Consider the following 27,628-nt stretch of genomic DNA (forward strand, 5'->3'; position numbering starts at 1 on the left):
CAGTGAGAGAGGGAACACAAGCAGTGGGAGTGGGAGAGGGAGAAGCAGGCTTCCCGCGGAGCAGGGAGCCCGATGCGGGGCTCGATCCCAGGACCCCAGGATCATGACCTGAGCTGAAGGCAGACGCTTAACTACTGAGCCACCCAGGCGCCCCCACCACCTCACTGCATCTTAACAGCAAAACTATGCCCTAGGTTCCCTTAGCCCCAGGGCTCCTGCCAGGCAGAGGATGAGGGCCACACTGAGACTCAAACAAACCTACCAGACAGCAGGCCTCACCACACAACTTACATAATAAATGAGATCAATCATAACAATGAAAGACACTAGGCAATGAACATTTTATAGCACTAAACCTTCAGGCGGCCGAAAGGAAAGCCGTTTCTTCTACTCACAACACTGCTGACACCAGCTGTGTGGGGTCTTCCCACAGCAACGAATCCCCCAATTCTCTCCTGACATCAACTGGGTGTCCTACAATTTAATTCAATTCTAACACTAACTCTTTGGAGTGAATACAGTCGCCATCAGTTGGGGTCTCTGTCATACAGGACCCAGGGAAACACTGTACTTATTGTTACTGGTTCATTATAAAGGATATTATAAAGGATACACATGAACAGCCAGAGGAAGAAGTACACAGGGCAAAAAGTAGCTAAAATTAAAAAATAGGTATTTTTGTTTTGTTTTTTTAAAGATTTATTTATTTATTTTTGGGGGGAGGGGCAGAGGGAGAGATAGAAACCATGAGCAGACTCCCAACTGAGTGCAGAGCCTGATGTGGGGCTTGATCTCACAACCCTGAGATCATGACCTGAGCCAAAATCAAGAGTTGACTGAGCCCCCCAGGCACCCCACTAAGTAGATATTTTTAAAGGCAATAGTGATATATGTTATTCAAAACATTATAAAATCACAATTATCAAAGCTAAGGAACATTCATTTAAATACATCTATAAAAGGCGGAATATACAGACATCTCAATAATAGAATCCATCTGTATCTTTACTGACCACAATACTATGAAACTAGAAATCAACCAGAAGAAAAAATCTGGAAAGAGCACAAATACATGGAGGTTAAATAACATGCTACTAAACAATGAATGGATCACCAAGAAATCAAAGAATAAATCAAGAATTACATGGAAACAAACGAAAATGAAAACACAACAGTCCAAAATCTTTGGGATGCAGCAAAAAGGGTTCTAAGAGAGAATTTCATAGCAATACAGGCCTACCTCAAGAAGCAAGAAAAATCTCCAATAACTTAACCTTACACCTAAAGGAGCTAGAAAAAGAACCCAAGCCCAACAAAAGGAAGGAAATAATAAAATTAGAGTAGAAATAAATAATATAGAAACTGGGGAAAAAAAAAAAAACAATAGATGGATGAAACCAGAGAGAGCTGGTTCTTTGAAAAGGTCAACAAAATTGATAAACCTCTAGCCACATTCATTTAAAAAAAAAAAAAAGACCCAAATAAACAAAATCACTAATGAAAGAGGAGAAACAACAACCAACACCACAGAAATACAAACAACTCTAACAGAATATTATGAACATCTACATGCCAACAAATTGGACAACCAAAAAGAATTGGATAAATTCCTAGAAACTATAACTTACAAAAACTAAAGCAGAAAGAAAATATGAACAGACCAATCACTAGCAATGAAATGAACTGGTAATCAAAAAACTCCCAAAACACAAAAGTCCAAGATCAGATGGCTTCACAAGCGAATTCTACCGAACATTTCAAGAACAGTTAATACCCATTCTTCTCAAACTATTCCAAAAAATACAAGAGGAAGGAAACCTCCAAATTCATTCTATGAGGCCAGTATTACTCTGATACCAAATCCAGATGAAGACACCACAGAAAAGAGAACTATAGACCAATACCTCTCATGACTACAGATGTCAAGATCCTCAACAAAATATTAGCAAACAGAATCCAACAATACATTAAAAAAAAAATCATACACCATGATCAAGTGGGATTTATTCCCAGGATGCAAGGGTGGTTCAGTATTTGCAAAACAATCAATGTGACATATCACATCAATAAGAGACATATGATCATTTCAATAGATGCAGAAAAAGCATTTAACGAAGTACAATATCCATTCAAGATAAAACCCTCTGCAAGTAGATCTAGAGGGAACATGTCTCAACATAATAAAGGCCTTATATGAAAAACTACAGCCAACATCATACTCAATGGTGAAAAACAGAGCTCTTCCCCTAAGGTCAGAACTAAGACAAAGATGTCCGCTCTCCTCACTTTTATTCAACACAGTCCTCGAAGTCCTAGCCACAGCAATCAGACAACAAGAAGAAATAAAAGGCATCCAAATTGGTAAGGAAAAAGTAAAACTCTCACTGTCTGCAGATGATGTGACACTATATATAGAAAACCCTAAAGACCCCACCAAAAAACTACTAGAACTGATAAATGAATTTGGTAAAATCACAGGGTACAAAAATCAATGTACAGAAATCTGCTACATTCCTATACACTAATTATGAAGCAGCAGAGAGTGAAATTAAGAAGACAATCCTATTTACAACTGCATCAAATACAATAAAATACCTAGGATTAAACTTAACCAAAGAGTAAAAGACCTGTACTCTGTAAAGTTTAAGACACTGATTGAAAGACATTCAAATAATCCAATCAAGAAATGTGCAGAAGACATGAACAGACATTTCTGCAAAGAAGACATCCAAATGGCCAACAGACACATGAAAAAGTGCTCAACACCACTCGGCATCAGGGAAATACAAATCAAAACCTCAATGAGATACCACCTCACATTTGGTGAGGATGCGGAGAAAGGGGAACCCTCCTACACTGTTGGTGGGAATGCAAGCTGGGGCAGCCACTCTGGAAAACAGTATGGAGGTTCCTCAAAAAGTTGAAAATAGAGCTACCCTACGACCCAGCAATTGTAATACTGGGTATTTACCCCAAAGATACAAATGTAGTGATCCAAAGGGGCACATGCACCCCAATGTTTTATAGCAGCAATGTCCACAATAGCCAAACTATGGAAAGAGCCGATGTCCATCAATAGATTAATGGATAAAGAAGATGTGGTATATATATATACAATGGAATATTATGCAGCCATCAAAAAAATGAAATCTTGCCATTTGCAAGAACGTGGATGGAACTAGAGGGTATTATGCTAAGCGAAATAAGTCAATCAGAGAAAGACAAGTATCATATGATCTCACTGATATGAGGAATCTGAGAAACAAGACAGAAGATCATAGGGGAAGGGAGGGAAAAATGAAACAAGACGAAACCAGAGAGGGAGACAAACCATAAGAGACTCTTAATCTTAGGAAACAAACTGAGGGTTGCTGGAGTGGTGGGGGGTGGGAGGGATGAGGTGGCTGGGTGATGGACACTGGGGAGGGTATGTGCTATGGTGAGCACTGTGAATTGTGTAAGACTGATGAATCACAGACCTGTACCCCTGAAACAATAATACATTATATGTTAATAAAATAAAAAAATAAAAAAATACCCCCCCCCAAAAAAAGACATTCAAGACGACACAAAGAAATGGAAAGACATTCCATGCTCATGGGTTGGAAGAATAAATACTGTTAAAAAAAACTGGAGGTATTACAATTCCAGATTTCAAATTATATTATAAAGCAGTAGTAATTAAAGCAGTAGTAATTAAAACAGTATGATACTGGCATAAAAACAGACACTTAGATTGATGGAGTAAAACAGAAAACCCAGAAAGAGACCCACAATTACATGGTCAATCTTTGACAAAGCAGGAAAGGATATTCAATGGGAAAAAGACCATCTCTTCAACAAATGGTGTTGGGAAAACAGGACAGCCACATACGAAAGTATAAAACTGGACCACTGTCTTTCACCATACACAAAAACAAACTCAAAATGGATTATAGACCTAAATGTGAGACCTGAAACCATAAAAATCCTTGAAGGGAACACAGGCAGTAATCTCTCTGACATTGCCATAGCAGCATTTTTCTAGATATGTCTCCTGAGACAGGAAAGTAAACCTAGAATTCTATAAACTACTGAAACATCAAAATAGGGTGCCTGGGTGGCTCAGTGGGTTAGCATCTACCTTTGGCTCAGGTGACGATCCCAGGAACCTGGGATGGAGCCTCGCATCAGGTTCCCGCTCAGTGGGGAGTCTGCTTCCCTCTGCCCCTCCCCCTGCTCATACTTCCCCCACCCCTTCTCTCTCAAGTAAATAAAATCTTAAAAAAACACACACACACATCAAAATAAAAAGTTTCTGCACAGTGAAGGAAACAATCAACAAAACTAAAAGACAACCTACAGAATGGGAGAACATATTTGCAAATGACATATCTGACAAAGGGTTAGTATCCAAAATATATAAAGAACTTATAAAACTCAACACCCCAAAAATGAATAATCTAATTAAAAATGGAGAGAAGACATTAACAGACATTCTTCCAAAGAAGTCATCCAGATGGCTAACAGACACATGAAAAGATGCTCAACATCATTCATCATCAGGGAAATGCAAATCAAAAGTACAATGAGATATTACCTCACACCTGTCAGACTGGCTAAAATCAACAACACAGGAAACAAGTGCTGATTAGGATGTGGAAAAAAAATGCACTGCTAGTGGGAATGCAAACTGGTACAGCCACTGTGGAAAACAGTATGGAGGTTCCTCAAAAAAATTAAAAATAGGACTACCCTACAATCCAAGAATCACAATAGTATTTACCCCAAAAATACAAAAACACTAATTTAAAGGGATACATGCACCCCTATGTTTATTGCAGCATTATTTACAATAGTCAAATTATGGAAGCAGCCCAAGTGTCCATCGATAGATGAATTAAAGGATAAAAAGGTGTGGTATGTGTATATATATATATACACATATACAAATGGTGTTGGGAAAACAGGACAGCCGCATACGAAAGAATAAAACTGGACCACTGTCTTTCACCATACACAAAAACAAACTCAAAATGGATTATAGACCTAAATGTGAGACCTGAAACCATAAAAATCCTTGAAGGGAACACAGGCAGTAATCTGATATATATATATATATAAATAGACACACACACACACACACACACACACACACTAGAATATTTTTCTACTGTAAAAAAGAATGAAATCTTGCCATTTGCAAGGACATGGATAGAGGTAGAGAGCATCACACTAAGTGAAATAAGTCAGAGAAAGACAAATACCATATGATTTCACTCATATGTGGAATTTAAGAAACAAATGAACAAAGTAAAAAAGACAAACCAAGAAACAGACTCTTTAACTATAGAGAAAAAAGTGATGGTTACCATAGGGGATGTTGGTGGGGGGATGGGTGAAATAGGGGATGGGGATTAAAGAGTAAAAAATTAAAGGAGATGATGAAAAAAATTATGGAGATGAAAAAAATTAATGGAGAAAGCAAAAAAGAATTTACAAAAAAAGGAGATTCCATCTGTCTTAAGGGATTTACCTCAATAACAGGAGGAAAAACAAAAGTGTTAATATTCTTGAATTACAGTAAGTATCAGAATTAAACCATATCTTTATCTCATAGATGCAAATAAGTATGAGACTATAATAAGAGTTCTTAAAACATCAGTGTACAATCTCGAAAAAAACAGAATTGTCTGTGTGTCCCAGTTTAGGCAGAAGATACATTTCTGAAGAAATGAAGTCTGTTATAATAAAAATGTGTACATGTTTGAATGTTCAAATTTTCACAACAAAATGCACTAATAGTTTTCAAATCAATGTATTAGAAGAGGGCAAGATAAATGAGTATTCCTTATGATTATATTATATATTAGAATTTGGGCAAATACAGAAGGAAAATATTTTTTATTCAGAAGTCACATTTGGTTGCATCAACAATTTATATCCAAAGGGAAAAAAGAGACAGTAAATATTTATACAAAAAATACCCTCAGTAATTTTTTTGAAACATCTTTGGAAAGAATTCAAGTTCACCCACTTAAAGGATACAATTCAATGATTTTTAGTACAGAGTTGCACAACCACTACCATAATCTAAGTGTAGAATATTTTCATTATCCCAGCAAGAAACCCTGCACCAACAATTACTCCACTCTCCCTCACTCATCCCCACCCCCAAGTAAGCAATAATCTATTATCTACCTCTATAGATTTGCCTGTTCTGGAGATTTTATATAAATGGAAACATATAATATGCACTCTTTTGTGGCTGGCTTTTTTCACTTAACATGCTTTCTAGGTTCACCCACGTGGTAGCATGTATCAGGACTTCATTTCTTTATATTGCTGAATATAATTATTCATTGTATGGATGCACATTTTGTTTATCCATTCATCAACTGATGGACATTTGAGTTGTTTCCAGTCTTTGCTCTAGAAGTACTAACAGGGACATATGTTTTCATTTCTCTTGGGTGTATTCCTAGGAATGGGACTTCTGGGTCATATGGTAAGTCTATGTTTAACATTTTGAGGAACTGCCAAACTTTTCCAAAGTGGTTGTACCATTTTACATCCCCACCAGCAACGAATGAGGTTTCCAATTATACCACATGCTTGTCTGCACTTGTTATTGGCTGTCTTTTTTATTATTATTATAGGTAGCCTGGCAGATAGGAAAATAGCATCTCACTTGGTTTTGATTTGCATTTCTTCATAATGACTTATGATGCTGAGCATCTTTTCAGGTGCTTAATGGTCATCTGCATATTTTCTCTGGAGAAAGGTCTCTTCGGAGCCTTTACCTATTTTTTTAATTGGGATATTTGTCTTTTAATTGAGTTGTTAGAGTTCCTTACATATTCTGGATGCAAGTCCCTTGTCCTATCTATAACTCGCAAATATTTTCTCCCATTGCATGGGCTATTTACTTTCTTGATGATACCCTTTGCAGCACAAAGTGTTTGATTTTGACGTAGTTCAATTTATCTGTTTTTCTTTTGCTGTTGTGCCTTTGATGTTATGTCTAAGAAGCCGCGGCCTAACCCAAGAGTTTAATAGTTTTAGCTCTTATGTTTAGGTCTATGATCCATTTGCATTCATTCTTATGTATGGTGTGAAGTAGGAGTCCAACTTCATTTATTTGTGTGTGGATATTCAGCTGTCCCAGCACCACCTGTTGAAAAGACCGTTCTTTGCCTATCTATTTACCCTTGTCAAAAGTCAGCTGATCCGTAAGTGGAAAGGTTTATTTCTTGATGCTCGCTGAACTATAGGTCTACTCTTACGCCATACCACGCTGTCTTGATAACTTTGTGGTAAGTTTTGAGGTTAGGAAGTATGACTCTTCCAACTTTGTTCTTCCTTTTCAAGACTGTTTTGGCTGTTCCAGATTCCTTAGATTTAGTATCAGTTTGTCAATTTTGCAAAAAAAAAAAAAAAAAGCAAGCTTTGATTTTGAGAGGGATTGTACTGAATCTGGTAACTCAATTAAGGGAGTACCGCCATCTTAACAATACCAAGTCTTCTGATACATGAACATGAGATGTCCTGTCAGTAATATCTTAAGAACTACCTTTAAACTGCTTAAATTTGCCTCATTATGGAAATAAGAAGAAAACTATGCAGCAGAACACGCTGCTGAGACCATACAGAAAATAATGAATGATTATACTCTGGCCCACTATTTGAGTATAATCTCTTACCACGTAACAGGAGCTCCAGAACCATTCATACTCTTTGATTCTAATAATGATACCACTGGAGCTATAACCCAAAGAAATAACTCAAAAAAGAAAAGAAAAGAAAAATATGCTAGCTATTGAAGTACTTACTCTCATAGTGAAATACTGGGAAATAATAGAGAAACAACAATAATCAAATATCTCAACAATTTCCCAACAAGGAAATATCAAATTATTAACACAACAGAAATCTAAATAGCCTGTATACCAGTTACTTAAAAAAAAGATATTAAAACAGATTTGTAAATGAAATTGCATAAAGTCTCATGTGCATATTAAAGATCACAAAATAATTTGAAAACAGCTTAGAATTTAAGTATCACTGGGTTATTTTTATGAAGTTGCTTTACATCTTAAACTATTATGTAGGTGTTTTAAAAGGAGAGGCCTCCCTTGTCACCTGTAGCATGCAGGAGGGCATGCTGTGACAACCCACTCATTATTACCTGTGATTCAGCATTAATGCTGCTGACTAGCAGAATCCGTTTAGCAATACTGTTATCAAGGACACCTAACAATAGATCGTGCTTTTAACCCCTACCCTTAGGACTAGGGCTAATGTAGGCAAGGGAAAGCTCATCCTCTTATGCACACGTAGTGAGCTTAGGGATAAAAATCATTAACCTTCTACGTGCTTTTCAGCCCAACAGCCTGTAATGATAGAGTTGAAAGACCAGCATATGTACTTAACCTATTAGCAATTTGGGTTACTATCCTCTTCTCATTTCAGTGAACAGTTATTAATCTACATGATACAGATTTATCTTGCTGGAAAGTGGAGACAAATATATCCCCCCATCTCTCCTACACCAGCTTGAACCAATCTCTCGTTTTGTGTTCTTCTAAGAATAAATGGCAACTCTATTTTTTGGCGCCTGGAGTAATAAAGAGAACCCATGTAGGATGGAGGAAGGAAGACTACAATTAACAGAACTTCAGGGAATTATTCCTCTTCCTGCATCGCCTTTTTCCTGATCCTATAAATAACAACATGACATCATGCTGGCAAGGCCTGCTGTTCAAATACAAGAGGCAGGCTTGCTCTTCGACAGATGCAAAGAAAACGCTGCTACCGAACAGCTCCCATGATCCTGTCCACACGCCCGAGAGACGAGCGCTCAGGCCCAGGCCCTCCGGGTGTGTGGCACTCCTGCACTGGCCCCCGCTCTCCACCACCCCTGCGGGCCTCCTGTCTCTTTTCTCTAGCTGATACATTAATCACCAAGGGGATCAACCTCCACTTTTCTGTCCCTGTCACAATCATAAACGGATGGGCTAAAAAGCATCACAGACCTCCCACTGATTCTGGGGAGCATCAGTGAAAAATGTCACTTCATCTTAATAAAAGTACAGAGAGAAAGCACTACAGTCCATTTTTTAAAAGGGGCCTCAGACAGCTGAAGTCACCGAAAACAACGGGCAGAAAGGTCCACAGACAGGACACGCGCTGGCGTAGATGTGTGCAAGCCTTTCCCACAGAACTTCGTAGCCAGTCGAAGGAGAAGAACCCCGACCCTCTTGGAAGGAGATGGGGCGGCAGACTGACGTGAATGTGGAGGGAAGGCCAACCATCAAACCTGTCCCAGCAGGGCTCTGTTCTGGGGAAAGAAACCACATCCTATTGCAGGCCTTCTCAGAAGGAAGGAGAGGGAGGTCAAGTACAACACAGGGGAGCGGACTGCAACAACAAGGCTGCATTTCTCAGCACAAACAAGGTAGTTTCCAATAAGAGAGAGAGGAGATGCTCGGGGGACAGACACACATATGAAAGGTAGGGTTCATTGTAACTTCTTCAGCGTGGCCTCCAGGAGGCCTTGCACAAACTTCCTTTTGTCCTCACGAAGCAGTACTGTGATTGTAATGGTCTGAGAGGCAGTTACAGTCAAATGCCTCGCGGGCTGAGCGGTGGTGGGGGGCGGTGGTGAGGGGGCACGGGGTGGGGGGCACCGGGGCTCACGCCTGCTCATCTGGGCGCTCGCTGCCATAAGCAGAGACTCCATTTCGATCCAATTGCTTTTTACCTCGTTTATTCAGTTCACCTCTTTAGAGTCGTACTTCTCTAGCCAGCACATCAGCACTTAAATACCTGGTTCAGTACCCTCCTTAGGAGGACAATCTCTTTTTTCCAATTGTGAAGACAGTTATGCATCTCCTTTCTTCAGAACTGGTTTCAGAAACAGGCACAGGTTCCACACAAGAGAAGGAGACAGTCCTTGATAATCAACATTTTTTTTTTTTTAAAGATTTTATTTATTTGAGAGCGAGCGAGTGAGAGAGGGAACACAAGCAGGGGGAGTGGGAGAGGGAGAAGCAGGCTTCCCGCGGAGCAGGGAGCCCAATGCGGGGCTCGATCCCAGGACCCTGGGATCATGACCTGAGCCGAAGGCAGACGCTTAACGACTGAGCCACCCAGGCGCCCCGATAATCAACTTATTCTTAAGAAACGACATCACTCTCGTTGATCAGTGGATTTCTCATTGATCGATGGATTCATCTGTTCATTCAACAAACACACTGAGGGCCAATCTTATGCAAGGCCATGACTATTGTTGCCCAAATCCAAACCCAAGGTTTTAAATGCCAGCACTCGGGATATTCAAAAGGTAGGAGTCCCAGATTAGAAGTTTCAAAACAAGAATTCTCAAAATGCTTAACAACCTCATTAGAATGTTTATCAACTTTCATTTATTCAGATATTAAAAATTAGTTTCATTACTAAGTAGTCATGATATAGCATGTGTATATGAAAGTGTATACTTATAAAATCAAATACATATATATATTATATACTAAGCAGATGGTTAAAACTAAAGGGGAGGGAAGCTGTGCAAATCTGTACTGTTTAAGGGAAAAAAGAGGACTAGAGAGAAATAAAAACAATTAAAATGTAGACTTGTGTCAATACTTTTTAAATAACCAAGAAAAATACTCATTCATCACTTGTACGTTAATGGACTTATCACTACCATAGATTTACTGAAAAGTACAAAAATTCAAAAGTAGAGCTATAAATTGACATTTTAAAATTGAGATTACTATACAACATCTAGGACCAACTTCAGGGAAAAGTAAATATAGGTGCCCTATAGTACCTATAGCCCCTCTTGCTACATGCCACCCACTTTGCCAATCATGGGCTCAGTTTTACTGACCACTTTCAACAGCAAAACAATTTTTTTTCCCCTCCTAAAAGGGAAAAAAAAAAAGAAATTTGATAACCCTACTTCCAGGCTTATATAAGAATAATAACAATAATACCCATCACACACTAGTTATATATCATTTATCCCATGCTAAGTACCATAGGAACCCACCTGTGCCTCCCAGCAGCATGACAAGTCACATGGGAGAAGTCAACAGAGACCGGACAGGTAGTGAGAACACAGGAGGGTGGAGAAGGCTGGAGGTGGGAGCACAGAGACATACAGTGGGGAGAAGCAAAGGCAGTAAAGAGAGAAGATTCTTTCTGCAGTCTGGCTGAGCTTCATGCTTCAGCAGCCCCAAAGAGCACAGGGGGCACCCCATCCTGACACACCCCATGTACCACCAAAGGTGTGGAACTCCACTGCTAGGTCAGGTTAGGCCGTAACAGCAGGAAATCATGAAACCACAACAGCAGGGGTTACCAAAGGTCAGGACGGGGTGGTTGTGTCAAAGACCCCCTCCACCCCCCAGACAGACTCCAAATTGTCCCAGAGCACATAAACTGTTGTTCATGAAATTAAAGCGAGAGCAGGCAAGTGCGCAGGATTTGAAAATAACACATACAGAAAATGAAAACTAAGCAGCCCATACTGAGCTCGTCACCCTGCATGACAGCAAGCTTACACAAAAGCAGCTGTTCAAATTATTTTGTAGATTGACTCACTGAACACACTTCGTGTCATATGACGCATCTGCCAAAGTTAAAGCCCGCAGACCGTGTTCTCTCAGTGTTTGTTGATAAAAAGATCTCAGGGGTCCTATCTCTAGCCTAAATGCTTACTGAAAATTAAAAAAAAATTATCTGCAAGCAGATGTGTCAGCAGAGCCCTGTGTTTTCAGAAACCAGGTCTGGGACTTTACAGGCCTTACCGAAAGCCTCCGACAAGAGCGGTGACAGCCTCTCTGGGCTGTCCCCCCTCCGGAAACAAAGCCTTCTCCACCCCCAACCCCACCCCTGGCAGCTTCCTCGGGGTCACCTGGGAAGACAAATGAAATGCTGCTGTCTGGGCACTGTGAGGACAATCCCAATAATATTCCAAGTTAGCCCCAAATCCTTTCATCTTCTGGGCCTGGGGGAAGGGCCAAACAGAAACCACCGGCACATTCCGTTGGGCCTGAGGCTGCAGCTCACTAATTAGAAGCAGAAACAGATCTTTTTTTTTTTTTTTTGAAAACCAAGCATCAGTTCGGCAAGCAAGCTGCTTCACGGTGAAGTGGTCCTAACATCTACCACCCACACTCAGATCACAACTCTCCCCCCTAGAAAGAGCCCGAATGCCTGCCAAGAATTATATAATGCCAGTTATGTACAGCCCCAAACTGTATTTAGAAGGGTCCTCTGATGGTTGTGGCTTCCTCATTTCTAGGAGCATCCCAACAACAGTGAATAACCACTTACTTTTACATCCACTCAGTCCCTGACAGGAATGAACTGTGGCGCAAACTAAAACCATCACAAATTAAGTGCTGGGGGGGAGGGGTGAGAAGGCATCAGTTTAGCTAAAAGTTAAGCATTTTTGTTTTAAAATAAAAAAATTTACAAAAATAGCAAGCTTAACAAGAGATAAACCCTTACTTTTACATTTCTATTTAACAGCTTCAAAATCCAATTTAGAGCATTCGTTGATCTGGGGGAGTAAAGAGAGAGAATTCTAATAAATGCCCAATGCTAAGGTGGCTTACTGCACACAACTGTAACTTCTGGCTCTCACCCCGGGCGGCAAATCTGTTAACACCGAACCTAGTCTCATCATGTTCAGAGTTATTCAAAATGTATAATGCCTGCCCTTTAAGAAATGGACATTTAATGGGGCACCTGGGTGGCTCTGTTGGTTAAGCGGCCAACTCTTGGTTTCAACTCAGGTCATGATCTCGGGGTTAGGAGTTCCAGCCCCGCACTGGGCTCATGCTCAGTGGGGAGTCTGCTTGAGATTCTCTCTGTCCCTTTCCCTCTGCCCCTCCCCCTGGCTCATGCTCTCTCTCTAAAAATAAATAAATCTTTTTTTTTAAAAAAAAGAAAAGGACATTTAAGAAAGCACTGACCCTGTAACCCAACTTCCATGCAAAAATGGTCACTGAAGTGAGAAGGCTTAGTCAATTTAAAATGTCCTTATACAGTGTGATTTTGTCCTGCACAAACCCAAGGGAGCAGAGAAACTTTAGTAAACTGAACATCCTTCCCTACATGGAAGACCATAACCCTGAGCTTAAAAGGAAAGAATGCTAACAAAAAGACTGGGCTGCACAAGAAATTGATCAGAACTATGTTTCTAAGACAGGAGGGGAAAAAAGGGAGAAACAGAACTGAAGGCTCACAGGCCTAACTGCAAAGAAAAACAGTTTCAAAATAATGAGAAAAAAAACAATTCAGACATAGGTGCAAATAATTCAGATCCTGGTGAGCTTTCTGTACTATGTTTCAATTATAAATCATCAGTACAGTCTCTAAAATATAACTTCCATATATAAAGGTGAGGAGTCCTCGGATTTAAGGAGGCACTTCACGAGGGAAAGGAATTATTCGAGAAGTAATATACACTCTGTTGCCAACAAAAAAAATTAATGAATAAATCATCCCTGTGCTCGCAAAAGCATTCCCAGGCAAAAATCTTCAAATGCACTCATGGCGTTTCTTGGGGGCTGACTTCTAGAATCAACTGTGCTGCAGAGCACCGGGTTACCTGGAGGACAGAGGTTGTAGAAAGCTTGCAATGATTCTCTGCAAGCTGCTGGTGCACCTGGCATAACAGATCCCTTTTTCTATAAAACGCAGATGACATTTTGTATCTATGTCCCAGGGTTCCTCTGGGGATTAAATGGGATATCGTGAATAAAGCGCCTGGCACAGGATTGGCCCAAAGGAAGCCCATGAAAAAGCCACAAAAGCTATAGTGTTTCAAAGCTGATGGGGCCCTTGCTATTTCACACAGTAACTTAATCATAAATCAATTGTTAACCAAGATGAAAATTTAGAAACAGATTATTAGTAACTCCAGAAAAGGAAAAGGATCGTATTTTGTGTTCTTCAACGAAGACATGTGCTCATGCTCCAAGTACGCCAATCTTGTCTAATTACCCGGGAGAGAGCTCACCCCCCTTCCTCGCCCACATCTCCCGAACAGAAGGTTACTGACTAACATCCTGGGTTCCTGGAAGAGGCTTTTGTAGCAACAGTGCAGTGAAAAGCACAAGAACCAAACGTTCCTTGGCCCAATGACATTTGGGCTCATTTTGACAGGAGTACCCGGAGTGAGAATTACAGATCTGACCCACAGAAGGCTTTATTTAAAAACATGCGGAAGGCACAGTACCTCTAATCGTTGTATGCGTCCCTTGAAAAACATGAAGAGGGAAGAATTTGGATAAGCAGCTTCTTTTTTGAGAAGAATTTCCTTCGCTTCGTCCAGGCCTGCTTTGTTATCACTGCCGTCCAAGGCAAAAAACGGACGGACTACAGTATGATACCAGAGCAGAGCCAATCTAAAGAAGAGGGAAAGAAACGTTGAGCAAGACTTTTCTTATAGTGGTTCTACTTTTTAAAAACTCAGTAGGTGCTCTTCCAGAACACTCTCTTTCCAAAAAGCTTACTATGCAGTCTTTGAAGAAGTAAATTCAGAGTATCTTTCTCCATATTATCAATATTTGGGAAAACTGACACTTTGGCACAGCATATAAATCAGCACACTCCCATCAGGTGACAGGAGAACAATATGATAAAAGCAACTAGCTTTTCCGAAACTTCCAGATGGCTCTTGAAAGTATGGACTGATGTAAATCTCTGAATTCTGAACTTCACTCATCAATGCACCAATCAGAAACAGTAACTGGTTACCATGAATTTACTGTTCCCTGATAATAAAAGCATTACTTTTTTGCAAAAGGAAAATGCTGTTTTCTCTTGTGTTCACAAAGTCAGAGTGTAAGCCTCAGAATTCAAATTTAAATATGGGAACCACAGACACAAATTATACTAAAATGGGTTAAAATAAGTAAGAGAACCAGAAAAAAGGCTCTTTCTCTGGCCTTTGAGGATGCTCAATTTGAAAAACAAATAATTACTTAAAATTCCCTTACTTCAAACTCATCCTTTCAAGAAAAATACCATGTTAAATAAACTCGATAACTAAAATAGATTCATTAGGATCTGCTTTAATGAATAGACAAAAATGTTTCACCAACACATCAAATATTATTACGTAAATGCACGCTTCTAGCATGTTTATAAAATTGGTTCTCTTCTGGAGATCACACTAATTTACATTACCAATTCATTTCTTTCCAGAAAATACTAAGATATAAATAGACAAATTATCACATGTTACAAAACTGTTAAATCAAATTAAAATACCACTGTTTATGTAATTTAATGACTTTGGGGAGGCACAGATATTTTTGAAATGAAAATTTAATGATCTTTTTAATAGCTACCAACGGATTAAGAGTGAATATCCAAATTCCTCAATCTTGATAGGAGTAGAAACAGAGCTTACTAAAGTTCTTTGTGATACCAACATTTTTTGGAAAAACTGGTAAGTAGTGTAATGTCAAAGGACATCTAGAGTCTGGTAAAATTACTCAAATTGCAAATGGTAGATATTTACCAGACTGAAAAAAAAAAAAAAAAATCACACTGTTTTTAACCGATGGAGGAGACGGTGAATCCTTGCTCTGGAGAGTTATACCAGCTTCTCCACACTCCTATTTAAATAACTGTCATTTCAGTTTACTCTAACATGACTCAATTTAGATTAACATGACTCAATTTAGTTGACCAGCACAAAATATCCAAGTCACATATGAGAGACCAATGAACCAACCAGGATCAAAGAAAATTACGCAGTATCAAGATTCTCTGTAAGAATAAAAATTTTAAAATCACCAAAAAGGCTTATCGAATTCCTATTCCTTAAAAAATTCAAAAATCAGGATCATGAATCTCAGTGACTGTGGTCAAGGTCACAAAAACTGCTTATAAAATCATTTGAGGTTGAAAAAGGTGATCATTTTACCTGTTTAAAATAATACAGGACTCATGAGAGTCAGGAACAATGTCCTGCTCTCTAACGTCAGCTCCAAAGTCAGCTTATAAATACCACCAAAAATGCAGTTCTCGGGGTTGCATTAAAAGACATAACGCATGGCATCACGTCAACCAATGAAGCTATTTACCTGAAGTTTCCTTTAAAGGCTTTGATTGTCGTTTACTTACTTTCAACACTATATTATCTACCAAAGCATTGCAATACAGCTACTCACGTAGCTAAAGGGGCCTTCATGTCCTTACTTTCGCTTGCATACATCAGTGAAGAAAGCCCTTGCAGGCGGTCTCCAGGAAAACCCAGCAGGTTGATGATTTTGAGCAGGTTGGGGGGCACCATGGATATGCAAAGGTGAAAAAGGCCATATCCAAAGCTAACAGCACCTTTCAGTCTGTTTAGAGACTCCTCAGACACCCCTTCAGCCACAATGTGATTATCATTTGCAGCGTCAGAAGTCAAAGGCTCTTCAGTTAGCTTCTTCTGATACAGCTCCTGAAGGGCACTGATGTCCAGATAGCATTTATTGTAAATCTTCCAGGCTTTCCTAAGGATCCACCCACCTTTTATATAGGCTACAGAGAAGGGGAGAAAGCATGAGAAAAATAAGCATTCAAAATAATTTTCTGTGTTGATAAGGGATATTGAAGAATGACCTGAAATTCAAGCAAAAATTAAAAAAAAACAAACACACAATAAAAATGACCATCTCCCATTGCACCTTGTTTTCTGCAGAGGGCTTAAATTCCTTATTTGTTTCCCTTTACTACACTGGATGACCACTCGGCAAGAACCACGTATCTTTTTTGGTTCACTGTTCTATCAAGCCCCTCATACACGAGCTGGGACGCAGTAGATGATATACACCGCAAGACTAAATGCGTGACGACCAGCCTGCAAGCATCACATGAACCCGACTTCTGTTCACGTGCTCCGTGAAACATGAACCTCCACCGTGTTTTTCTGAACTACCATGGCAACTTCACTGATAAACCTCTTTTAGAACTCTTACGTTTGTCTACCCCGTGTTTCGTTCCTCCGAAAGAGCAAGTTTTACGTCTAATTCACTGCTAAAAGCACACCCCAGCATCATGCATGGCAACTTGCCAAAAAATAAAACAAGCAAACAAAAAGGATGAATTTGTACTTATTGAGTGAACAAATGGGCAGTTTATTAAGGTGTAAGTCATCGGTGTTAAATGCAGAAATGCAAACTATCCCCCATTCATCTGTATCTAATGCCTACTGTGTGGCTTCAGCGCACCTTACTTAGGATGGCGTTATTTGGTCTATGAGGATGACACTCATCCCCTGTCCCAGCCTACATCTAGACAGATCCAGTGAAGGAAGGTGGCAAAAAGAAGCTACTTCACACCAGAGGTGAGAAGCTGTTATTTATAAAGCTGCTTCCATGATTTCCCGTCAGACCAATTTTTAACACAGCCCTCATAGTCTCTGAAAGAGATTTCACAGATACGACATGGGATTGACCCACCAGTTCCAGGCTCCACTGGCCCCTCTCACACAAGCCCACAGGTCCTGCCTCACCCTCTCCTCCTGTGAACACTTACACCTTCTGATGGAGAAGGGAAGGGGCAGCTGATTTATCTGTGCTCATCTGAGTGTATCATCACCATACTTTTGAGGAAAGGTCTTCTATAGGGAATTTTCTGCAGAAAAGAGCTTATACACTCAGCACTGTTACCAATATGGGACCAGTCATCTGAGCCCAATGCACCAATGGAAAACAAAATGAGCTGTCCCGGGTTTCCAGGCCCTTTAGACAGCAGAAAAAGAAGTCTGTAAAAAGTTATTTTTAAATTACAGAAAATACGTAACATAAAATCTGATTTATAAAAGTCTAATCCCTAAGAGTGATCTAAGAACACACGGTATATACAGAAAAGACCTACCAGAGCGGGCCTACTGCTAGCCTTTGAAAGGCCTGCTTACAAGACTGGCCTTTGGCTGGGGTCTGTGAACTTGGACTTGGGAGGGTTCCCAGCATTCTCAGAACTGATATGAGTGGCTCACTGTGCCTACCACCCTGCTTGTAGAAGTAGTATGTTTTATGTTGAACACCTGCTTTCCTCCTGGGGCCTGGAATTTGGGTACGTGCAAGACAAGGGTATATCTACGCATGGTCAGCCCCCAACAAAAAGTCTGGGTGCTGCTCTCTAACAAGCTTCTCGATTGAGAACAAAACTCACTGCCCAGAGAATTAAGCATGTCCTATGCAACTCCACTGGGAGAAAACTTTGGGTCACTTGTGCCTGAGTTTTCCTGGACGTCATCCCATGCATCATTTCCCTTTGGTTGTTTTGCTTTGTATCTTTTGCTATAACAAATCACAGCCATGAGCATGATTATATATGGAGTCCTCCTGGAAAATCACTGCACCTGAGGGTCTTAAGGATCCTCAATCCATGGAATCAAGCTAAAATTTAATCAAGCTAATATTTTACTTAACTGTATCAATTTCTTGACAAATGATAACCATATCTCCTATGGGATCACAATTCAAAACACAACCATCCCACAAGTTCCAAGTTCTAGATTGTTAATGTCCTGTAGACTAAGTTCACTGAAAAGAATACTTACTGTAAGAGAGGATGAACAAACAAAAGCTTAATTTAAGGGAACTATTTTTATAACTGTATAAAAGTTATACAAGTAATACACATTTGAATACACATTTAGTTCAGTTTAACAAAAAAAAAATTTTTTTTTTTTTTGAGAGAGAGAGTGAGAGAGAGAGAGAGCGTGAGCAGGGGGAGGGGCGAAGGGAGAGAGAGAATCCACGCCCAGCACAAAGCCCAATGCAGGGCTTGATCTCACGTCCCTGAGATCATGACTTGAGTCAAAATCAAGAGTCAGAGGCTTAACCAACTGAGCCACCCAGGCGCTCCAATTTAACAAAAATACTTACTGAGCAAATATTACATTTCAGGCACAGTTCTAGGAGAATCAAAGGGAAGTAAGATACAGATCCCAGCTGTAAGAGGCACAATGACTCTTCCCTTCTAAATGGAAGTACTGTGGGAAAACGGAAGGTTGGAGAAAATCCTGAAACCTGTATGCTAACAAAGCACTCAGGTTGATTCAGTATGCCCACAAACTGGAAGCTCAGTTATGATCCAAAAAGCCCAACGCTGAATAGAAAAACAGAAAAAGAGAAAAGGAACACAAAACCAACTGGGATCTAATAAAGAGGAAAACACTGGCTACAGATTTAAAAAATGAAAAAAAGAAAACTCGCAAAACTCTAAAAATGTTAATTAGCTATTATGTTCCTATCATGTGCCTAGCACTGTGCTTGGCAACTGAGGGATACAAAAGGACCAGAAGACATAATCTCAGCCCTTCAAATGCCCACAATAAAACTGAAAAATAAATAAAAAAAATAAGTGCATAAGACTGTATATATCTTATGTGTTTGTTTATGTGCCCCACTGGGGTCCTATGGAGAAAAATGAAAACAAATCATGTAAGGATGATGGGTGAGTTTTTCTTTATTTCCTTTTTGTCACTAAATTTTTCTATGTAATGAATATGTAAATGAATTAGTGCAGAATAAGTATTGCAGGATTTCAGTAGAAAACTTTACTCCCTCCTCCCCCCTCCTTCCATCTAGGCAGAGGCAACATTCCAGGAGCGAGGAACACGAGTGTGAGTATGAAGGAACAGGTGAGCAAGCTGTTCAGAGCCAGAGTCCAACAGGGGACACAGGCCAAAGGGGACACAGGGATGGCATGCTCGGGTTATGGGGGCCCCCTGATGTCCAACTAAGGACATGCACAGAAGCAGCAGGCCACTTCTAAGATTGGGGGTGAGGAGACCTGCAGTGTTAGTAATCCAGATCTCAGGTGAAGAGTCATAGCAGAGAATGGTAAGAATAGAAGCAAATGTCAAAATCCATCAGTGCCAACTGCACAGACTCCATCAACAAAAAATGACAATGGTAAAAACCCTATTTTTATAAAATAAAAATGTAATTCCACATGTCTTTCTTTTCTTGCCTAAGAGAGGAGTTTAGGTGCCAATGTTTAAAAGCATATGTTAAAATCTGTCGTAACAAGTTTTAACACCTTTAATTTGAGCCGGGTAAGTAGAACCCAAAGTTTCGACTAAGTCGAAGACTGTAATTTGTGCAAGACAAAGTTAGCATGCATGTAGGGAAAGATTTTGTTTTTGCTACTTTCTAAGCTCAGAGAAACAGCTTCCCCAGGACTCTCACCCTACTTCCCTGTCCCAAATGCTGTGACCAAAACATCTGAGCACAGCCGGACCCTGCCTACGGAGCAAAGGCTGAGTGAGGATCCGGCAGAGCTGGACGCGTGCCCCACGGCAGAAGCGCCGCAGCTCCTGCAGGGGGGACCCTCCACCGCCTTGAAGCTACAGCAATGCAGCTAATGAGCACACATTTTCCCAAAAGGTAGAGAAACAGTATTCAAGAGCCTCACATCCTGCACAGTCTTCCATATGGCTCCTCTGAAAGGTCAAATATAAATCAGGCAGCCACTGCTCTCTATGCTTTTGGAGACAGCAGAAAACCACAGACCATTTGCCCTCCCTTTTTAGGGCCAGCCTCAGTCAGCTGAGAGATGTAGGGGAGAGAGGAAACTTTGTCCCCATTAAGGGAAGTGTGGCATGGGGGTGGGGGCAGGGAGTGGGAGGCCTTCCCAGGAAAGGGCAAGAATTGTCTAGAAAGTGAAAATACCAAGTCATACTAATTGATGTTGTGATAAATCTTAGAGACTTTTCAGCAGGGGATTGTATCTGGTGGGATCTTCTACCATAGCATTCTGTCTGTTCACTTGTCCTACATGAGGCTGGTTAACCCTATAATGAGAGACTAGTTCAGGCTTACCTTTTTTATAACCCACATAAGACTTCGGGAGAAAAATGGGTTTCTTTTCACTTCTAAAAGACTTCTGAAAGACTCAACTTTTCCAATCTCAACTATTCTTGGGGCTCAGTGTTGAGCCACTTTTTCCTGAATGGCACCACCCCTCCTTCATCCCTTCAATTCACATATTATACACCCACCATGTGCTAGGGAACAGCGCAGCAGGTGCCAAGGACATAGAGGGGAAAATGGACTTCCGGTTCTTTATCACCCTGCTCAGGATCGTCCTTCATCTTCCCTCCGCAGAGTTTCCCAACTGCTCACTCCCTGTGCACCCAATCTGTGACTAACTTACACGTCTAGTGGGTGAAGTATGACCCTGAATTAGAATTGATGCACTCCTGCTTCTCCTCTACTAAACCTGCAGTCCCCGCAGGGCAAGAGCTACATCCCACTCACCTCTGAGCCCTGGCGCCTATCACCCCACAGTGTGGGATGCAAAGTAGGAGCTCAGTAAGTGTGGGCAGAAAAGACAGCAGGTGGCCACTGTTGCTGCCCTCAAGGAGATTACAGTCAAATACCGTGGGCAGACATGTGCATAAACATTTGTATTGCTATGTGATGAATGCTCTGACGAGCCACAGAATACATGGAGAACAGCAAAGGGCAGACGATGAAGTGAGGAAGGAATGCATGAAGGAAGCTGGCCTGGGATGCACCTGGATAGGCAAGAGAAAAAGAAAGGGGCTGAGGGCCCTTCCCAACTGAGAGGGTAGCACACACAAGGGCAGGAGGCAAGCACAGGGCATTCAGGGAAGGGCTAGGAGCTCGGCTTAGCCGGCTGCGGGGCTGGGAAGGCAGGCAGGTTCGCACAGGCCACCTGAGGAAGGAATTCAAACTTCCCCTTGTAGGAGACGTACAACAGCTGAGTGTTTAAAGCACAGGTCTAACGAGCCTGAGGAAGATGGCTCCAACGGAACACAGAGAACATGGCCTGGAGAAGCAGGTGCATCAATGGCAGCCTGTGGCATGATGATGCCAGGGGCAAGCGCTGGGGGTCGGCCTGAGAGCGAGCGAGCACCGCAGGGCGGCCCGGCCTCTCAGAGGGCGTGGGCCCACGGAACCAGGCTGAGGCGACGGGAAAACGGTGAGGACACTGGGAATTCCGGTATGAAAGAAGAAACCCATGGCTCCGGCCCGGGTTCTGTCGTCACTAACAAGCTGTGTCAACTGTCCAACCTGATCCAACATGCAGCCTCAGCTGCCTCACCTGTGAAAGCCAGCAAGCAAACTCATCTGAGGACCACGTATCGAGCCTACGTCATGCCACGAACACACAGGTGAGTACAACATAGGGCCTATCCTCAAGTCTAAAAGGAAGGAAAGGAAACAAATGAGGTGGGCAAGCGCCATAAAATAGGTTTTAAAAAGAGCTTCTTTTTGTTATGAAAGTAATGAATATCTGTTCATTGGGAAAAAAAAGCAAACAAGCAGCCCTGGACAACAGAGTAAATTAAAAAGATGATGGGATAATTCATTACAAAGAAGTTCAAATGAGAGAAAGCACAGGAGTTCTTTTACAAGTATGAAGCGTTTACAAATTCACAGACTCATCCCTACCTGGAGCTCAGGTGAGTGTGTGCGCCCCCACCCACTCGGGGTGGGGGAGGGGCACCTATAACAAACATCTCCAAGAAGGCAGCTTTTCCCCAAGAAAATTAACCATCAAGAAAGTTTTCTAAGGGGGACGCCTGGGTGGTTCAGTTGGTGGTCATGATCTAGGGGTCCTGGGAGCGATCCCCCCCCCCCCGAAGTTGAGCTCCTTGCTCAGTGGGGACCCTGCTTCTCCCTCTCCCTCTGCCCCTCCCCCTGCTTGTGCTCTCTGGCTCTCTCTCTCTCTCTCTGTCAAATAAATAAATAAAATCTTAAAAAAAAAAAAGTCGTTTTCTAAGAAATTTATTCCGGGGGCACCTGGGTGGCTCAGTCATTTAAGTGTCTGCCTTTGGCTCAGGTCATGGTCTCGGGGTTCTGGGACCGAGCCTGCTTCTCCCTCTCCCTCTGCCCCTCAGCTCATGCTCTCTCAAATGAATAAATCTTAAAAAAAAAAAAAAAGAAATGGATTCCCACAAAGTAAGTTTTTTAGAGTTTAAAAACTTCTAAAAGGCTAATGAAGAGCCTTTTTGGTTATGTTTGTTTGAAACAAATAAGGAGATATTCATAAAGCAAATGACCACTGTGTATATTTATGTCTGTCAGAATTTCATTTCAATATCAGTATCTGTTCAGTAAATTATATGGCTTCAGGAAAAACTAAGAGCACTGTTCAAAATCCATGATAAATAGGATTAAGTAATTGATTAATATCAACCTATTAGGAGAATGGGAAAAGGCTAAGGCGGCAATTTATGAAAGAAATACAATTAACAAAATATAAAAATAGGTTGACCTCACTAATATCAACAACAACAACAAAAAAGGCAAAGCAAAGAACATTGGTTCTTTAACCAAAGGGAATTGGTTAAATAAATCATGGCACATTCATATGAAAAACTACTGTTACTATTTAGTATTTTGAAACTGAGTAACAGAGAAAATATGTAAAATACAATCTAAGAGGGAAAAGTTGGATACAAAGCACTATAGATTCCATTTTGTAAAAGAGATATGGAGAACATAGAACATTAGACATTAGCATTAAAGAGTAATTTCTCCAAGTGGTAAGATAAGACATGACTTGCTTTCTTTTTCACCCTTCTCTATTTTCCAAGTTTTCTATAACAATGTTCAGTAATTCTTAACCAGAATAATAATTTTAGAAATAAACAGCACGAATTGATGACTCTAAGTTTCATGCGGGCAGGGAGCATAGCCTGTATTGCTCACGTAACACAGTGCTTAGCACATCATCAGTAATTATTTGTCAAATAGACCTACGAATGAGCAAATGAAGGATATACTAACTTTTACAATTTTTATATACTTTGACTTATAGAAGAGTTGTAAGATTAACACAAAGAATTCCCAGATGCCCTTTATCCTGATTCCCCAAACTTTAAACTACATTGGACTTATCCTTCTCTCTAGACAGAGATTTTCTCCTAATAGCTAAAATTAGCTCCTCTAAAGTCCCTCTTGAGTATCAGAAAAAAAGGAATACAAGAAACACAGAAAATGCCAGAGCTCCTATCTTGACCCAAGAAGTCTGACAGCTCTGCCACTTTTACTATATACATGAATGGAGAACTTCAAGTGGGAAACTTCACAGATATTTCACACCAGCTATGAGCCCTCAACCATGTAAGTATTAGGCAAGTCCCAAGAGGAGGATTAGAGAGAAAAACATAGAACAGCGGACCCAAAGCAAAAGGCCAACATATTTTAAAAGAAGGATAAATTCTAGTAAGTCCAAATCTTGGAGGTCAAAATAAAAGTTAAGTTGCATGTCTGACTTGAGCCAAACGGAAACAAAGCATCCTCAAGGATGAGGTAGAGGGAGGGAGGAAGAGACAGGAGAAAGAGCAGGGAGAGAAAAACCAGTGCCCGGCGGGCTAGAAAGCGTAGTGTACGCTGTAACTCAGCAGCAACAGACCCTGCTTCAGTTAAGGTTTGGAAGGAAATGCTTTTGTGGTTGTGAGTTTTAGTTGATTTCCTTTTGGAATTTTCATTTTTCCCAAGTAAATCCTATCTGCCAAAGCAGCAAATTTTTCCTGGCAGTATCAGACCGATACCCACATAAGCTAAAGAACTGGTGTCTGTGTTAGACAGTCTTCCAGAAGCTGTTAAAGACTCGATTTGAGTCTATAGCTCACAAGATATCAAAGCTACAGAATCCTGGAAAACAACAGTCTTGGACAAACTAAGAAATTAGTTGACAGCCCTTACTCAAGGTTGTTCAAATGTAGGTCATTCAAGTACTTTAGGAAATATTTGGTACCCATTCAGGCCCTCAATAACAATTTCCTGAAAAATTTAACTTAAACCAGTTATATTTCACTTTAAAGGTTATTCACAACTTGATTCTCACAAAGGAAAAGTAGATCTATCTATCTGGCACTGGTAATTTCTCTAACTATGACAGAATTATCTGTGAAACACTGACTTCAAGTCTAAAACTACTCCCCTAAACACACATTAGGCACTTGTGGTTCCAATTTCCTAAGTAAAACTCAGTATCATGCCCCAAAGAGGTGCCACATATTTTCAAAGACTGAAATACAAGGCATTGTAAAAAAAAAAAAAGGGGGGGGCATTACTTATCGTGCCCACTGAATTTTGAAAGCCATTAAAAGTAATGCTTTGGCATACCTGACAATTCTTGTTTCACAAACGAGAGCACAGCCAGATAAACTTGACAATCGGCTATGATTATCTGCCTCTGAAGCCGATCAACCATAGAGGGGGCAGATTTTCGGACATCAACCTGTTTGGTGGAAGGAAAGTACACATTGATCAACCACACACAAGAACAAGACTCCATCCAAACCACCATTACTTTACTGTGCAAAATAATTTCACGTAGGAACTGTGAAACAGGGCACTAAAAGCCAAGACCAAATTTATACCATATTCCCATGAGATCTGGCTCTGTTTTGTTAACCATACGATGAAGAACATTGTAACTCAAAGACAAATATCCTAAGCGAGAACAATGAAGCTCATGGGAAACCATGAAAGTCAACACGAAAATTTAGAGGTTTACCTTTTTTGAAACAGTTTAAGTTGTTACTTATCCAAAATAAAAACCACTAAAGGTAGAAAACATCCCCCAAAATAGATAACCCGAAAAGCCACTTTGCAGCCATCTACCTTCATTTATATAGGATGAACACTGGGGTTCGTAACTTCTGTGCACACAGAGATGTGAGGGTCGAAAACTGATTACATTTTACTTAAGGATAAAATAGGTTTGAATGAACCACAAACTGAACTCAGAATTTAAGCTATACCTCTAAGGTGACTACCTCTATAAAAGAAGGAAAACATAAAATTAAAAAACCCACTTTTTATAAAATGTTGGTCCTTATTCTAAAGAATGTTTGTAAGTGAAAAAAATTTACCCCAAAATAGAATACTGCATTCTTAATACAAAGTGAACTTGAACAAGATAAGCTAAATAGTTTTCATAGGCTTTCACAGTGATGTAAGAAATGATAGGATCTATGGGGCGCCTGGGTGGCTCAGTCATTAAGCGTCTGCCTTCAGCTCAGGTCATGATCTCAGGGTCCTGGGATCAAGCCCCACGTCGGGCTCCCTGCTCAGCGGGAAGCCTGCTTCTCCCTCTCCCACTCCCCCTGCTTCTGTTCCCTCTCTTCCTGTGTCTCTGTCAAATAAATAAATAAAATCTTTAAAAAAAAAAAAAGATAGGATCTTTGCAAATACGACAACAGCATATATAGTAGACACAAAAGAATGAACTGTTTTCCTTTTTTCTACATTAGCATAATCTATTATGGTCACTATTGTTGCAAATGTAGTCCCAGAACTCATTACTTTGCTTAGGCAAATGTCAGTCTATTGATGCTCCTGGTTCTTTGTAATAACATCTACTGTGTCGGGTTGTTGGAAGGGCTAATGAGGTACTGTATGTGAAAATGCTTTTTTAAATTGCAAAGACCCATTACCAGTGTTAATTCCTAACATAGGTGGTTAGGCATGGAATTAGATACAGAAAACAAACAAATAACTTATAGTCTAATGAGGGAACGCTGACTTCATTACCATGTAACGTAGTGAGTGCTCTGAAGGGTTGAGTACAGGGTACTATGGGGACAAGGAGGAAACCTACTCAACACAGCTTTGGGGCTCAGGCAAGAGTCCTTGGAGTAAATGATCTAGAAAGAACTCAAGAAAGTGTAGGAACCAGGTCCAGAGGGAGGAGAATGTTCTAGGCAGAGGAAAAGGAAGTGCCAAGTCAGCCACAGTAAGGAGTTTGGCAAGGTGTAATGTAATGGCAAGGGTGGGGTAGGGACACCGAAAATGAAGCCAGCAACCTATTATTTGCATTTTAGAGACTGTATTATGGAGAATGAATTCAAGAACAGTGAGAGTTGTTGCAGGCAAATGGGGATGGTGGCTGACCTAAGGACATGGCAGGAGTGGGGAGAGAAGCGCATGAGAGGCAACAGGACTCCGTCACTGATCAGATGCAGGGTTTGCAGAAGGAGCCAGCAAGGAAAGCTCCGGCCCTTCTGGAGCATCAGGAGACTGTACTTTTGGCCCATCAGTGGCTTCCTCACGGTGGACACCATCAGCAAGAGCAGAGGTGCAGCAACCTGGACACAAACTAGCTGAAGAAAAGATGGGCAGCTTTTGAGGACTATAACCCAAAGACAGGTTTGTCAGTTCAACAGGTAACAGAAGGGAGACCTCTGGGCACTCCAGAAACATCAGGGGTAGAAGGAGGTCTTCCCAAAGACTAGACTTTCGCACTGGAAGATGAAAGCAAAATCAGGAAAAGTGAATTACAATGTTATTGTGACTTTATGTGTAACCAAAGGCTGGTAAGGAAAAATTAGGTAAATAGCTGAATTCCTCAGTAATGCCAAAATGCAACATATCTGAATTACAGATACATGAAAGCCTCATTACAAAAGCTCTTAGCATGTGGCCCATTATGGAAGAAGATAATCTTAAGACAGCAAAAGAATTAATGCACTGAATGGTTTTAATGACAGACAAGCAGGTGGGGGTGGGGTTCCATTGTTTTTAAAAAAATACATTTTACTTAATCAAAAGCCATAAGAAACATGTAGTGCTTTCAGTCATATCTGAAATATTGAAAACCAAGTAAAGGAGCAATGCCCTACGTCAGTGGCACT

General features: G+C 40.6%; 1 protein-coding gene across 1 annotated transcript in view; it reads right to left on the reverse strand.

Moving 5' to 3' along the window:
• Nucleotides 1-27,628, reverse strand: part of TTC39C (tetratricopeptide repeat domain 39C) — a 102,858-nt gene that overhangs the window by 29,881 nt on the left and 45,349 nt on the right. Inside the window, exons 4-6 of the mRNA XM_036098143.2 lie at nucleotides 25,116-25,230; nucleotides 16,182-16,536; nucleotides 14,237-14,405 (exon numbers count right to left, since the gene is read on the reverse strand). Of these exons, the coding sequence (XP_035954036.1) occupies nucleotides 14,237-14,405; nucleotides 16,182-16,536; nucleotides 25,116-25,230 (639 nt within the window). The remainder of the gene's footprint in view (nucleotides 1-14,236; nucleotides 14,406-16,181; nucleotides 16,537-25,115; nucleotides 25,231-27,628) is intronic.

This window comes from Halichoerus grypus, chromosome 13 (genome assembly GCF_964656455.1).
Source record: "Halichoerus grypus chromosome 13, mHalGry1.hap1.1, whole genome shotgun sequence".
Taxonomy (NCBI): domain Eukaryota; kingdom Metazoa; phylum Chordata; class Mammalia; order Carnivora; family Phocidae; genus Halichoerus; species Halichoerus grypus.